This window comes from Leptodactylus fuscus, chromosome 4 (assembly GCF_031893055.1).
Source record: "Leptodactylus fuscus isolate aLepFus1 chromosome 4, aLepFus1.hap2, whole genome shotgun sequence".
Taxonomy (NCBI): domain Eukaryota; kingdom Metazoa; phylum Chordata; class Amphibia; order Anura; family Leptodactylidae; genus Leptodactylus; species Leptodactylus fuscus.
The window spans coordinates 9,707,644-9,724,526 of NC_134268.1; the positions used below are offsets into that span (position 1 = coordinate 9,707,644).

The 16,883-nt window shown below is 39.2% G+C and overlaps 1 protein-coding gene across 1 annotated transcript in view; it reads left to right on the forward strand.

The window, feature by feature from the left end:
• TSNARE1 (t-SNARE domain containing 1) overlaps window positions 1-519 on the forward strand; it is a 197,688-nt gene extending 197,169 nt beyond the window's left edge. Inside the window, exon 12 of the mRNA XM_075270039.1 lies at window positions 244-519. Within this exon, the coding sequence (XP_075126140.1) occupies window positions 244-339 (96 nt within the window). The 3' untranslated portion in view covers window positions 340-519. The remainder of the gene's footprint in view (window positions 1-243) is intronic.
• The last annotated feature ends 16,364 nt before the right edge of the window (window positions 520-16,883 follow it).

Consider the following 16,883-nt stretch of genomic DNA (forward strand, 5'->3'; position numbering starts at 1 on the left):
CCCTTTAAAATGGAAATTATAACAACTAGGCATCATTAGTGGATGAGGCAAGATGAAAACCTTCTGGGGTATAAGTAGGAGGAGGAGGTTGGTTGGGGGGAGGAAGGGGCACCAACAAAATGCAACAAACTGAATCTTTAGCCTGGGGGGTAGAATAGCTCCTGTGTGGGTCGGGGGTCCTCCTCTAGAAGAAGATGCCTAGACAGTCTCTCCATGTTTCTAACAGTCTCTCTTGTGTTTCAGAGACGCGCCCGGAAGGTGAAGTGTTGTCTCATCTCCACCGGAATCTTCGTCGTTTTGGTGATTATAATCATCATTGTCGCCTCCGTGAAAAATTAGGCAAATATGAAGCCTTCCCCCTGCCCTCCCTGCTGGAGCGGACCTGCACCCCTGGCCTGTGCTATCCCGTGTAGTCTCTCCGCTTTGCTATGAGTCCGCCTGCACTGTGATGAGTGACCACTACACTACATATATACCCAGGATATACCGCCTCCTATGTGTCATGTCTGCTGTGACTATAATAAAAAGGCATAAAATACTCAATGGCTCAGAGTCCTGGAAACCGTCATTGCATGATGATGTCACAGCGAGAGCAGTGAGGTCACTGTCTAGATAGCAAATCAGTCAGTGATTGGACGAGGACAACACAATGAATGAGACCACAGTCTATGTTTTAGATCAGTCTCTTAATGATGTCACAAGGAGATCAGTGAGGTCACAGTCCATGTTATAGGTCAGTCAGTGGTGAACCTAGCCTCTGCTGCCTGAGGTGGACGATCAAAAGATGTCCCTCCCCCACCCCGGGTGGGGGAGGTGTTCTTCATCTTCTGATCATCCGCCTCAGACAGCGGGGGTTTGGGGTTGCTAGTAATAACATTTCAATAAATACAATGCAGTAATATTTTGTGCACACACATTTTGTACTCACAGGAGACGTCTTCCCACATTTCCCGTCTCTTCCCTTTAGACCGCCATGACCACTTCCAGCTGTGACTTGACTCTGTAAAGTTTGCAACACAGACATCTCTGACTCCTCACTTCTCCACGCACCCCACCTATATACACTCACCGGCCACTTTATTAGGTACACCTGTCCAACTGCTCGTTAACACTTAATTTCTAATCAGCCAATCACATGGCGGCAACTCAGTGCATTTAGGCATGTAGACATGGTCAAGACAATCTCCTGCAGTTCAAACCGAGCATCAGTATGGGGAAGAAAGGTGATTTGAGTGCCTTTGAACGTGGCATGGTTGTTGGTGCCAGAAGGGCTGGTCTGAGTATTTCAGAAACTGCTGATCTACTGGGATTTTCACGCACAACCATCTCTAGGGTTTACAGAGAATGGTCCGAAAAAGAAAAAACATCCAGTGAGCGGCAGTTCTGTGGGCGGAAATGCGTTGTTGATGCCAGAGGTCAGAGGAGAATGGCCAGACTGGTTCGAGCTGATAGAAAGGCAACAGTGACTCAAATAGCCACCCGTTACAACCAAGGTAGCCAGAAGAGCATCTCTGACCGCCGCACAGTACGTCCAACTTTGAGGCTACAGATGGGCTACAGCAGCAGAAGACCACACCGGGTGCCACTCCTTTCAGCTAAGAACAGGAAACTGAGGCTACAATTTGCACAAGCTCATCGAAATTGGACAATTGAAGATTGGAAAAACGTTGCCTGGTCTGATGAGTCTCGATTTCTGCTGCGACATTCGGATGGTAGGGTCAGAATTTGGCCTCAACAACATGAAAGCATGGATCCATCCTGCCTTGTATCGGTAACGGTTCAGGCTGGTGGTGGTGGTGTCATGGTGTGGGGAATATTTTCTTGGCACTCTTTGGGCCCCTTGGTACCAATTGAGCATCGTTGCAACGCCAAAGCCTACCTGAGTATTGTTGCTGACCATGTCCATCCCTTTATGACCACAATGTACCCAACATCTGATGGCTACTTTCAGCAGGATAATGCAATGCCATGTCATAAAGCTGGAATCATCTCAGACTGGTTTCTTGAACATGACAATGAGTTCACTGTACTCCAATGGCCTCCACAGTCACCAGATCTCAATCCAATAGAGGAGCATCTTTGGGATGTGGTGGAACGGGAGATTCGCATCATGGATGTGCAGCCGACAAATCTGCGACTGCAACTGTGTGATGCCATCATGTCAATATGGACCAAAATCTCTGAGGAATGCTTCCAGCACCTTGTTGTATCTATGCCACGAAGAATTGAGGCAGTTCTGAAGGCAAAAGGGGGTCCAACCCGTTACTAGCATGGTGTACCTAATAAAGTGGCCGGTGAGTGTAATACTACCTCTTATGTACAAGAATATAACTACTATAATACTACTCTTATGTACAAGAATATAACTACTATAATACTACTCCTATGTACAAGAATATAACTACTATAATACTGCCCCCTATGTACAAGAATATAACTACTATAATACTACTCCTATGTACAAGAATATAACTACTATAATACTACTCCTATGTACAAGAATATAACTACTATAATACTACTCCTATGTACAAGAATATAACTACTATAATACTACTCCTATGTACAAGAATATAACTACTATAATACTACTCCTATGTACAAGTATATAACTACTATAATACTACCTCCTATGTACAAGAATATAACTACTATAATACTACTCCTATGTACAAGAATATAACTACTATAATACTACTCCTATGTACAAGAATATAACTACTATAATACTACTCCTATGTACAAGAATATAACTACTATAATACTACTCCTATGTACAAGAATATAACTACTATAATACTACTCCTATGTACAAGAATATAACTACTATAATACTACTCCTATGTACAAGAATATAACTACTATAATACTACTCCTATGTACAAGAATATAACTACTATAATACTACTGCTATGTACAAGAATATAACTACTATAATACTGCTCCTATGTACAAGAATATAACTACTATAATACTGCTCATATGTACAAGAATATAACTACTATAATACTACTATGTACATGAATAGAACTACTATAATTCTACTCCTATGTACAAGAATATAACTACTATAATACTACCTCTTATGTACAAGAATGTAACTACTATAATACTACTCCTATGTACAAGTATATAACTACTATAATACTGCTCCTATATACAAGAATATAACTACTATAATACTACTCCTATGTACAAGAATATAACTACTATAATACTACTCCTATGTACAAGAATATAACTACTATAATACTACTCCTATGTACAAGAATATAACTACTATAATACTACTCCTATGTACAAGAATATAACTACTATAATACGACTCCTATGTACAAGAATATAACTACTATAATACTGCTCCTATGTACAAGAATATAACTACTATAATACTACTCCTATGTACATGAATATAACTACTATAATACTACTCCTATGTACAAGAATATAACTACTATAATACTACTCCTATGTACAAGAATATAACTACTATAATACTACTCCTATGTACAAGAATATAACTACTATAATACTACTCCTATGTACAAGAATATAACTACTATAATACTACTCCTATGTACATGAATATAACTACTATAATACTGCTCCTATGTACAAGAATAGAACTACTACTACTAGTTCTGTGGGCGGAAATGCGTTGTTGATGCCAGAGGTCAGAGGAGAATGGCCAGACTGGTTCGAGCTGATAGAAAGGCAACAGTGACTCAAATAGCCACCCGTTACAACCAAGGTAGCCAGAAGAGCATCTCTGAACGCCGCACAGTACGTCCAACTTTGAGGCTACAGATGGGCTACAGCAGCAGAAGACCACACCGGGTGCCACTCCTTTCAGCTAAGAACAGGAAACTGAGGCTACAATTTGCACAAGCTCATCGAAATTGGACAATTGAAGATTGGAAAAACGTTGCCTGGTCTGATGAGTCTCGATTTCTGCTGCGACATTCGGATGGTAGGGTCAGAATTTGGCCTCAACAACATGAAAGCATGGATCCATCCTGCCTTGTATCGGTAACGGTTCAGGCTGGTGGTGGTGGTGTCATGGTGTGGGGAATATTTTCTTGGCACTCTTTGTGCCCCTTGGTACCAATTGAGCATCGTTGCAACGCCAAAGCCTACCTGAGTATTGTTGCTGACCATGTCCATCCCTTTATGACCACAATGTACCCAACATCTGATGGCTACTTTCAGCAGGATAATGCAATGCCATGTCATAAAGCTGGAATCATCTCAGACTGGTTTCTTGAACATGACAATGAGTTCACTGTACTCCAATGGCCTCCACAGTCACCAGATCTCAATCCAATAGAGGAGCATCTTTGGGATGTGGTGGAACGGGAGATTCGCATCATGGATGTGCAGCCGACAAATCTGCGACTGCAACTGTGTGATGCCATCATGTCAATATGGACCAAAATCTCTGAGGAATGCTTCCAGCACCTTGTTGTATCTATGTCACGAAGAATTGAGGCAGTTCTGAAGGCAAAAGGGGGTCCAACCCATTACTAGCATGGTGTACCTAATAAAGTGGCCGGTGAGTGTCTCTCTCTCTCTCTCTCTCTCTCTCTCTCTCTCTCTCTCTCTCTCTCTCTCTCTCTCTCTCTCTCTCTCTCTCTCTCTATATATATATATATATATATATATCCCACAGCAGCCCCTGCAGCCTATATTATGCCCCACAGTTGCACACCCATAAACTATTATTATATTCGGGGGCCTTTTCAGACCCGAGTATGATAATCGGAGCCCCAGGAGAGATGAGAGAACATAATAAACACTGATACGGGCCTATATGGTAATGTGTCAGACGTTATGTGGTGTGGGATATTACCATATAGGCCCAAAGCCTGTGCTAGCAGTACCATACAAGCCCGAAGCCTGTGGTAGTAGTAACAGGCTATTACTACTATCACAGGCTTCGGGCCTATATGGTACTGCTAGCACAGGCTTTGGGCCTATATGGTAATATCCCACACCACATGACGTCTGACACATTACCATATAGGCCCGAAGCCTGCTTGGATTAACACCGGATCCCGGAGAGGTGAGTAACACTGTTTATTATGTTCCCTCACCTCCCCTGGGCTCCGAATATTATACTCAGGGTCCGAAAAGCCCCCCGAATATAATAATAGCGGAAGTGGATCGCAGCCTGGGCCCGGGTCTATTCACTACCACACTCCGCGGCCTATAGTACAAGGGGAAGCGGGGGCGGCAGTGAGCAGGTCCAGGGAGGTTGGTAGATAGGCCGCTACCTGCTGGAGATACTCAGTCAGTGATTGGAGATACTGCAGCAGCTAGAGGTCTATTATAGAACAAACAAAAACGTTATTTTACTTACTAACCTGGCGCTACTCCCGCTTCCGCCACCGCCTCTTCTCCCAGCATGGCGTTCGAACCAGTGCAGGAGAGCGGCAGCTCTACTACGTTTGGTCAGGGGGAAAAAAAAAATGTGCCCGTGCTGCCGCACCCCCTGGAGCGGTCGCCTCACCTCGCCTCATTAGAGGTGCAACGCTGAGGTAAGTCACTTAATGATGTCACAGTCTATGTTATAGGTCAGTCACTTGATGATGTCACAGTCTGTATCAGGTCAGTCTTGTGATGATGTCACAGTCTATGTTATAGGTCAGTCACTTGATGATGTCACAGTCTATGTTATAGGTCAGTCTCTTGGTGATGTCACAGTCTATGTATCGGGTCAGTCTCTTGATGATGTCACAGTCTATGTTATAGGTCAGTCTCTTGATGATGTCACAGTCTATGTTATAGGTCAGTCACTTGATGATGTCACAGTCTATGTTATAGGTCAGTCTCTTGATGATGTCACAGTCTATGTTATAGGTCAGTCACTTGATGATGTCACAGTCTATGTATCAGGTCAGTCTCGCGATGATGTCACAGTCTATGTATCAGGTCAGTCTCTTGATGATGTCATAGTCTATGTAGCGGTTTGCTGTGCGGTTGCTCCTGGCAGTCTCCGGGCAGACATCTCCTCCTCGGCTGTAGACTGTGATGTAGTTTTGGGTTAATCCTCCAGTGTTGGCTGTTAATGACTTGTTGTGGGTCACTGCCTGCATTTACCATAGAGCGCCTGAGCGTCTCCCGCTGCACGGGGCGGCCATGTTTGCTGACCCATGGTCTATGGTTAGATGATTAGGGATTCTATGGACTGTTATTATTGTCATGTGATGTGAGGCGAGGAAATCCCTTAAAGGGGCAGAAGATGTTGTGCTGTCTCTGTGCAGCCCCTCCTGCATAACATCCTATCTATACTGTACAGAGCTCACGTAACACACACCTCAGCTGCTGCAGAACCTCATAACACACTCCTCAGCTTTAATGCGTTCGTTATTCTGTTCGGAGGGTCCTCAAGTGGAGTGTCCGGACGGAATACTGAGCGCAGATATAAACCAGGCCGAACTCATCCAGGAAATATAAAGAAATACATAGAATGTATAGAGGAAATATAAAGGAAGTGTATAGGAAACATGCGAGAAATACAGAGAGATATACAGAAGTATAAAGCAAACTTACAAGACGTGTACAGGAGATATAGAGGGAATGTATAGGAAATATACAGCAGTATAGAGGAAGAAGTATACAGAGGAAATATACTGGACGTGAACAGCACATATACAAGAAATACAGGAAGTATACGGTTAATACACGGTAAGTATACAGAACATATAAAGGAGGTAACAGGAAATATAAAGGATATATACTGAAGAAGCACAGCAGGTAATATACAGGACGTGCACAGGACGTATACTGAAGATATATAGGAAATATGCTAAACAGTATCATCTCCGGCTTATGTTGAATTTATAGGGAGTCTTCTGCAGGCGGATTTTCCAGGTCCAGAGAAGAGCAACCAAAATGGTGGAAGGTCTGCAAACCATGTCCTATGAGGAGCGGCTAAAAGAACTGGGATTGTTTAGTTTGCAGAAGAGAAGGCTGAGGGGAGATTTAATAGCAGTCTACAAATATCTGAAAGGTAGTCACAGTGCAGAGGGATCTCCCCTATTCTCATTAGCACAAGGAAGTACAAGAAGCAATGGGATGAAACTAAAGGGAAAGAGATACAGATTAGACATTAGGAAAAACTTTCTGACAGTGAGGGGAGTGAGAGAGTGGAATAGGCTGCCACGGGAGGTGGTGGGCGCTCCATCAATGGAAATCTGCAAGCGGAATCTGGATAAACATATAGCTGGGATGATTTAGGAAAACCTGCACTCGCAGGGGGTTGGACCCGATGGCCCTTGAGGTCCCTTCCAACTCTACCAAAAGAAAGAAAAGAAAGAAAGAAAAGAAAGGTAGAATCTCCTCAGAATCTGCATTCACATCTTATTTAATGGGATTTCCAACGTAAAAGAAAAGACGTAGGAAAATCTACTAGTGACTACCGTACAAATAATGGGGAGTCAACGTATAAATAGGAGTCTGCCTTCAAAACACACTGTGTGAACATACAGGCAACTCTAATCATAACTATCTCTTTCTACTCAATTCTGTTCTCCAATATGGCAGTATGATGTTTTTCTTTAAATGTAGATTATGAGCCCCACCATGTACAATTTTCACTATCAGTATGTCTTTGGAGTAGGGGATGGAAATCCACACAAACACGGGGAGAACATACAAACTCCTTACAGAAGGGGTTTTTTTTACCCTTGGCGAAAACTGAGCCACCATGTGGCCCCTAATGGTAGTATAATATTATCTATATTATTGTATGATACAGTAATATTCTTATATATAGGAGCAGTATCATAGTAGTTATATTCTTGTACATAGGAGGTAGTATTATAGTAGTTATATTCTTGTACATAGGAGGTAGTATTATAGTAGTTATATTCTTGTACATAGGAGCAGTATTATAGTAGTTATATTCTTGTACATAGGAGTAGTATTATAGTAGTTATATTCTTGTACATAGGAGTAGTATTATAGTAGTTATATTCTTGTATATAGGAGCAGTATTATAGTAGTTATATTCTTGTACATAGGAGTAGTATTATAGTAGTTATATTCTTGTATATAGGAGCAGTATTATAGTAGTTATATTCTTGTACATAGGAGTAGTATTATAGTAGTTATATTCTTGTATATAGGAGTAGTATTATAGTAGTTATATTCTTGTATATAGGAGTAGTATTATAGTAGTTATATTCTTGTATATAGGAGCAGTATTATAGTAGTTATATTCTTGTACATAGGAGGTAGTATTATAGTAGTTATATTCTTGTACATAGGAGCAGTATTATAGTAGTTATATTCTTGTACATAGGAGGTAGTATTATAGTAGTTATATTCTTGTACATAGGAGCAGTATTATAGTAGTTATATTCTTGTACATAGGGTTAGTATTATAGTAGTTATATTCTTGTACATAGGAGGTAGTATTATAGTATTTATATTCTTGTACATAGGAGGTAGTATTATAGTAGTTATATTCTTGTACATAGGAGTAGTATTATAGTAGTTATATTCTTGTACATAGGAGCAGTATTATAGTAGTTATATTCTTGTACATAGGAGCAGTATTATAGTAGTTATATTCTTGTACATAGGAGGTAGTATTATAGTAGTTATATTCTTGTACATAGGAGCAGTATTATAGTAGTTATATTCTTGTACATAGGGTTAGTATTATAGTAGTTATATTCTTGTACATAGGAGGTAGTATTATAGTATTTATATTCTTGTACATAGGAGTAGTATTATAGTAGTTATATTCTTGTACATAGGAGTAGTATTATAGTAGTTATATTCTTGTACATAGGATTAGTATTATAGTAGTTATATTCTTGTACATAGGAGCAGTATTATAGTAGTTATATTCTTGTACATAGGAGTTGTATTATAGTAGTTATGTTCTTGTACATAGGAGGTAGTATTATAGTAGTTATATTCTTGTACATAGGAGTAGTATTATAGTAGTTATATTCTTGTACATAGGAGTAGTATTATAGTAGTTATATTCTTGTACATAGGAGGTAGTATTATAGTAGTTATATTCTTGTACATAGGAGTAGTATTATAGTAGTTATATTCTTGTACATAGGAGTTGTATTATAGTAGTTATGTTCTTGTACATAGGAGGTAGTATTATAGTAGTTATATTCTTGTACATAGGAGTAGTATTATAGTAGTTATATTCTTGTACATAGGAGTAGTATTATAGTAGTTATATTCTTGTACATAGGAGGTAGTATTATAGTAGTTATATTCTTGTACATAGGAGCAGTATTATAGTAGTTATATTCTTGTACATAGGAGCAGTATTATAGTAGTTATATTCTTGTACATAGGAGTTGTATTATAGTAGTTATGTTCTTGTACATAGGAGGTAGTATTATAGTAGTTATATTCTTGTACATAGGAGTAGTATTATAGTAGTTATATTCTTGTACATAGGAGTAGTATTATAGTAGTTATATTCTTGTACATAGGAGGTAGTATTATAGTAGTTATATTCTTGTACATAGGAGCAGTATTATAGTAGTTATATTCTTGTACATAGGAGTAGTATTATAGTAGTTATATTCTTGTACATAGGAGGTAGTATTATAGTAGTTATATTCTTGTACATAGGAGGTAGTATTATAGTATTTATATTCTTGTACATAGGAGTAGTATTATAGTAGTTATATTCTTGTACATAGGAGTAGTATTATAGTAGTTATATTCTTGTACATAGGATTAGTATTATAGTAGTTATATTCTTGTACATAGGAGCAGTATTATAGTAGTTATATTCTTGTACATAGGGTTAGTATTATAGTAGTTATATTCTTGTACATAGGAGGTAGTATTATAGTAGTTATATTCTTATACATAGGAGCAGTATTATAGTAGTTATATTCTTGTACATAGGAGTAGTATTATAGTAGTTATATTCTTGTACATAGGAGCAGTATTATAGTAGTTATATTCTTGTACATAGGACTAGTATTATAGTAGTTATATTCTTGTACATAGGAGCAGTATTATAGTAGTTATATTCTTGTACATAGGAGCAGTATTATAGTAGTTATATTCTTGTACATAGGAGTTGTATTATAGTAGTTATGTTCTTGTACATAGGAGGTAGTATTATAGTAGTTATATTCTTGTACATAGGAGTAGTATTATAGTAGTTATATTCTTGTACATAGGAGTAGTATTATAGTAGTTATATTCTTGTACATAGGAGGTAGTATTATAGTAGTTATATTCTTGTACATAGGAGCAGTATTATAGTAGTTATATTCTTGTACATAGGAGTAGTATTATAGTAGTTATATTCTTGTACATAGGAGGTAGTATTATAGTAGTTATATTCTTGTACATAGGAGCAGTATTATAGTAGTTATATTCTTGTACATAGGAGGTAGTATTATAGTAGTTATATTCTTGTACATAGGACTAGTATTATAGTAGTTATATTCTTGTACATAGGAGCAGTATTATAGTAGTTATATTCTTGTACATAGGAGCAGTATTATAGTAGTTATATTCTTGTACATAGGAGTAGTATTATAGTAGTTATATTCTTGTACATAGGAGGTAGTATTATAGTAGTTATGTTCTTGTACATAGGAGGTAGTATTATAGTAGTTATATTCTTGTACATAGGAGCAGTATTATAGTAGTTATATTCTTGTACAAAGGAGGTAGTATTATAGTAGTTATATTCCTGTACATAGGAGCAGTATTATAGTAGTTATATTCTTGTACATAGGGAGCAGTATTATAGTAGTTATATTCTTGTACATAGGAGCAGTATTATAGTAGTTATATTCTTGTACATAGGAGGTAGTATTATAGTAGTTATGTTCTTGTACATAGGAGGTAGTATTATAGTAGTTATATTCTTGTACATAGGACTAGTATTATAGTAGTTATATTCTTGTACATAGGAGCAGTATTATAGTAGTTATATTCTTGTACATAGGAGGTAGTATTATAGTAGTTATATTCTTGTACATAGGACTAGTATTATAGTAGTTATATTCTTGTACATAGGAGTAGTATTATAGTAGTTATATTCTTGTACATAGGACTAGTATTATAGTAGTTATATTCTTGTACATAGGAGCAGTATTATAGTAGTTATATTCTTGTACATAAGATGTAGTATTATAGTAGTTATATTCTTGTACATAGGAGCAGTATTATAGTACTTATATTCTTGTACATAGGAGGTAGTATTATAGTAGTTATATTCTTGTACATAGGACTAGTATTATAGTAGTTATATTCTTGTACATAGGACTAGTATTATAGTAGTTATATTCTTGTACATAGGAGCAGTATTATAGTAGTTATATTCTTGTACATAGGAGCAGTATTATAGTAGTTATGTTCTTGTACATAGGAGGTAGTATTATAGTAGTTATATTCTTGTACATAGGAGCAGTATTATAGTAGTTATATTCTTGTACATAGGAGCAGTATTATAGTAGTTATGTTCTTGTACATAGGAGGTAGTATTATAGTAGTTATATTCTTGTGCATAGGAGTAGTATTATAGTAGTTATGTTCTTGTACATAGGAGGTAGTATTATAGTAGTTATATTCTTGTACATAGGAGCAGTATTATAGTAGTTATATTCTTGTACATAGGAGCAGTATTATAGTAGTTATATTCTTGTACATAGGAGCAGTATTATAGTAGTTATATTCTTGTACATAGGAGCAGTATTATAGTAGTTATATTCTTGTACATAGGAGCAGTATTATAGTAGTTATATTCTTGTACATAGGAGCAGTATTATAGTAGTTATATTCCTGTACATAGGAGTAGTATTATAGTAGTTATATTCTTGTACATAGGAGCAGTATTATAGTAGTTATATTCTTGTACATAGGAGCAGTATTATAGTAGTTATATTCTTGTACATAGGAGCAGTATTATAGTAGTTATATTCTTGTACATAGGAGTAGTATTATAGTAGTTATGTTCTTGTACATAGGAGGTAGTATTATAGTAGTTATATTCTTGTACATAGGAGCAGTATTATAGTACTTATATTCTTGTACATAGGAGTAGTATTATAGTAGTTATATTCTTGTACATAGGAGCAGTATTATAGTAGTTATATTCTTGTACATAGGAGCAGTATTATAGTAGTTATATTCTTGTACATAGGAGTAGTATTATAGTAGTTATATTCTTGTACATAGGAGGTAGTATTATAGTAGTTATATTCTTGTACATAGGAGCAGTATTATAGTAGTTATATTCTTGTACATAGGAGGTAGTATTATAGTAGTTATATTCCTGTACATAGGAGCAGTATTATAGTAGTTATATTCTTGTACATAGGGAGCAGTATTATAGTAGTTATATTCTTGTACATAGGAGTAGTATTATAGTAGTTATATTCTTGTACATAGGAGTAGTATTATAGTAGTTATATTCTTGTACATAGGAGTAGTATTATAGTAGTTATATTCTTGTACATAGGGAGCAGTATTATAGTAGTTATATTCTTGTACATAGGAGCAGTATTATAGTAGTTATATTCTTGTACATAGGAGCAGTATTATAGTAGTTATATTCTTGTACATAGGAGTAGTATTATAGTAGTTATATTCTTGTACATAGGAGTAGTATTATAGTAGTTATATTCTTGTACATAGGAGTAGTATTATAGTAGTTATATTCTTGTACATAGGAGTAGTATTATAGTAGTTATATTCTTGTACATAGGAGTAGTATTATAGTAGTTATATTCTTGTACATAGGAGCAGTATTATAGTAGTTATATTCTTGTACATAGGAGGTAGTATTATAGTAGTTATATTCTTGTACATATGAGAAGTATTATAGTAGTTATATTCTTGTACATAGGGTGCAGTATTATAGTAGTTATATTCTTGTACATATGAGAAGTATTATAGTAGTTATATTCTTGTACATAGGAGCAGTATTATAGTAGTTATATTCTTGTACATAGGAGGTAGTATTATAGTAGTTATATTCTTGTACATAGGAGCAGTATTATAGTAGTTATATTCTTGTACATATGAGAAGTATTATAGTAGTTATATTCTTGTACATAGGGTGCAGTATTATAGTAGTTATATTCTTGTATATAGAGGTCAGAGTTATATTAGATATCTTAGAATATAATTATGTTTCACTCTTTCCTTCTTACACATATGTTACTATCAGTCTTGTCTGGTTTCTCTCATTCCGGTCACTTCCTCTCCTTCTCCAGGACTCGCTGCCTTATAAATAATCTTAATGAATGCTGTTAACAATGTCTGACATTAATAGTTTTGTTCCTCAAATTCTTTGTGTCCCTTTTTTCATTTAATCAATACCAGGAGAGAGAATTTATTTACTTTGCCTTATTTTACTATCTTGCCTAATGGCCGTAAAATGCGCTTGTCTATTTGTCGGGGAGACTTGGCCTAAGAGCAAATTGCTTTATGTTTATTTTATATTTCCTGGGTATAAATAATGCATCATCTTAGTTCCTTAACAACGCTCATTTAAGTAAGTGTGCGGGATACGATGTTTTATGTCTCTTATTAACAGCCTGAACTGAGCACTTCAAGGAATTAAAAGCATATCGGGGAGTCCGGGAGCCATCCATTATAATGCCACTTTCTACATTTCTACTGTTGAAACTTTTTTGCGATAATTGACGCTTTCGTTACTTTCACGTACAATAAAGTCAAAGCAACTCACTGACCCCTTTATGGAGTCACACATTGCCAGATGAGTTTCCCTCAATAACCACATTTTCTTTTCCCCTTTACAGGCAATTTCTGTTCATTGAGAGTCTTACCACCTGTCCAAGGAAGTCTTAAAGGGAATATCACCAGAACCAGCATATCATCCCAGCCCTAGGGATAGACAGGTTTGGTTCACATTAACGTATCTATCTGGTTCTGGTGACAGTAACCTATCTATCTGCAGTGCTGGGGTGATATGCTGGTTCTGGTGACAGTAACCTATCTATCTGCAGTGCTGGGGTGATATGCTGGTTCTGGTGACAGTAACCTATCTATCTCCAGGGCTGGGGTGATATGCTGGTTCTGGTGACACTAACCTATCTATCTGCAGGGTTGGGGTGATATGCTGGTTCTGGTGACAGTAACCTATCTATCTGCAGGGTTGGGGTGATATGCTGGGTCTGGTGACAGTAACCTATCTATCTGCAGGGCTGGGGTGATATGCTGGTTCTGGTGACAGTAACCTATCTATCTGCAGGGCTGGGGTGATATGCTGGTTCTGGTGACAGTAACCTATCTATCTGCAGGGCTGGGGTGATATGCTGGTTCTGGTGACAGTAACCTATCTATCTGCAGGGCTGGGGTGATATGCTGGTTCTGGTGACAGTAACCTATCTATCTGCAGGGCTGGGGTGATATGCTGGTTCTGGTGACAGTAACCTATCTATCTGCAGGGCTGGGGTGATATGCTGGGTCTGGTGACAGTAACCTATCTATCTGCAGGGCTGGGGTGATATGCTGGTTCTGGTGACAGTAACCTATCTATCTGCAGGGCTGGGGTGATATGCTGGTTCTGGTGACAGTAACCTATCTATCTGCAGGGCTGGGGTGATATGCTGGTTCTGGTGACAGTAACCTATCTATCTGCAGGGCTGGGTGATATGCTGGTTCTGGTGACAGTAACCTATCTATCTGCAGGGCTGGGGTGATATGCTGGTTCTGGTGACAGTAACCTATCTATCTGCAGGGCTGGGGTGATATGCTGGTTCTGGTGACAGTAACCTATCTATCTGCAGGGCTGGAGTGATGTGCTGGTTCTGGTGACACTAACCTATCTATCTGCAGGGCTGGGGTGATTTGCTGGTTCTGGTGACAGTAACCTATCTATCTGCAGGACTGGGGTGATATGCTGGTTCTGGTGACAGTAACCTATCCATCTGCAGGGCCGGGGTGATATGCTGGGTCTGGTGACAGTAACCTATCTATCTGCAGGGCTGGGGTGATATGCTGGGTCTGGTGACAGTAACCTATCCATCTGCAGGGCTGGGGTGATATGCTGGTTCTGGTGACAGTAACCTATCTATCTGCAGGGCTGGGGTGATATGCTGGTTCTGGTGACAGTAACCTATCTATTGCATGGCTGGGGTGATATGCTGGTTCTGGTGACAGTAACCTATCTATCTGCGGGGCTGGGGTGATATGCTGGTACTGGTGACAGTAACCTATCTATCTGCAGTGCTGGGGTGATATGCTGGTTCTGGTGACAGTAACCTATCTATCTGCACGGTTGGGGTGATATGCTGGTTCTGGTGACAGTAACCTATCTATCTGCAGTGCTGGGGTGATATGCTGGTTCTGGTGACAGTAACCTATCTATCTGCAGGGCTGGGGTGATATGCTGGTTCTGGTGACAGTAACCTATCTATCTGCAGGGCTGGGGTGATATGCTGGTTCTGGTGACAGTAACCTATCTATCTGCAGGGCTGGGGTGATATGCTGGTTCTGGTGACAGTCACCTATCTATCTGCAGGGCTGGGGTGATATGCTGGTGTCTGGTGACAGTAACCTATCTATCTGCAGTGCTGGGGTGATATGCTGGTTCTGGTGACAGTAACCTATCTATCTGCAGGGCTGGGGTGATATGCTGGTTCGGGTGACAGTAACCTATCTATCTGCAGGGCTGGGGTGACATGCTGGTTCTGGTGACAGTAACCTATCTATCTGCAGTGCTGGGGTGATATGCTGGTTCTGGTGACAGTAACCTATCTATCTGCAGGGCTGGGGTGACATGCTGGTTCTGGTGACAGTAACCTATCTATCTGCAGGGCTGGGGTGATATGCTGGTTCTGGTGACAGTAAACTATATATCTGCAGGGCTGGGGTGATATGCTGGTTCTGGTGACAGTAACCTATATATCTGCAGGGCTGGGGTGATATGCTGGTTCTGGTGACAGTAACCTATCTATCTGCAGGGCTGGGGTGATATGCTTGGTCTGGTGACACTAACCTATCTATCTGCAGGGCTGGGGTGATATACTGGTTCTGGTGACACTAACCTATCTATCTGCAGGGTTGGGGTGATATGCTGGGTCTGGTGACAGTAACCTATCTATCTGCAGGGCTGGGGTGATATGCTGGTTCTGGTGACAGTAACCTATCTATCTGCAGGGCTGGGGTGATATGCTTGGTCTGGTGACACTAACCTATCTATCTGCAGGACTGGGGTGATATGCTTGGTCTGGTGACACTAACCTATCTATCTGCAGGGTTGGGGTGATATGCTGGGTCTGGTGACAGTAACCTATCTATCTGCAGGGCTGGGGTGATATGCTGGTTCTGGTGACAGTAACCTATCTATCTGCAGGGCTGGGGTGATATGCTGGTTCTGGTGACAGTAACCTATCTATCTGCAGGGCTGGGGTGATATGCTGGTTCTGGTGACAGTAACCTATCTATCTGCAGGGCTGGGGTGATATGCTGGTTCTGGTGACAGTAACCTATCTATTTGCAGGGCTGGGGTGATATGCTGGGTCTGGTGACAGTAACCTATCTATCTGCAGGGCTGGGGTGACATGCTGGGTCTGGTGACACTAACCTATCTATCTGCAGGGCTGGGGTGATATGCTGGTTCTGGTGACAGTAACCTATCTATCTGCAGGGCTGGGGTGATATGCTGGTTATGGTGACAGTAACCTATCTATCTGCAGGGCTGGGGTGATATGCTGGTTCTGGTGACAGTAACCTATCTATCTGCAGGGCTGGGGTGACATGCTGGGTCTGGTGACACTAACCTATCTATCTGCAGGGCTGGGGTGATATGCTGGTTCTGGTGACAGTAATCCATCTATCTGCAGGGCTGGGGTGATATGCTGGTTCTGGTGACAGTAACCTATCTATCTGCAGGGCTGGGGTGA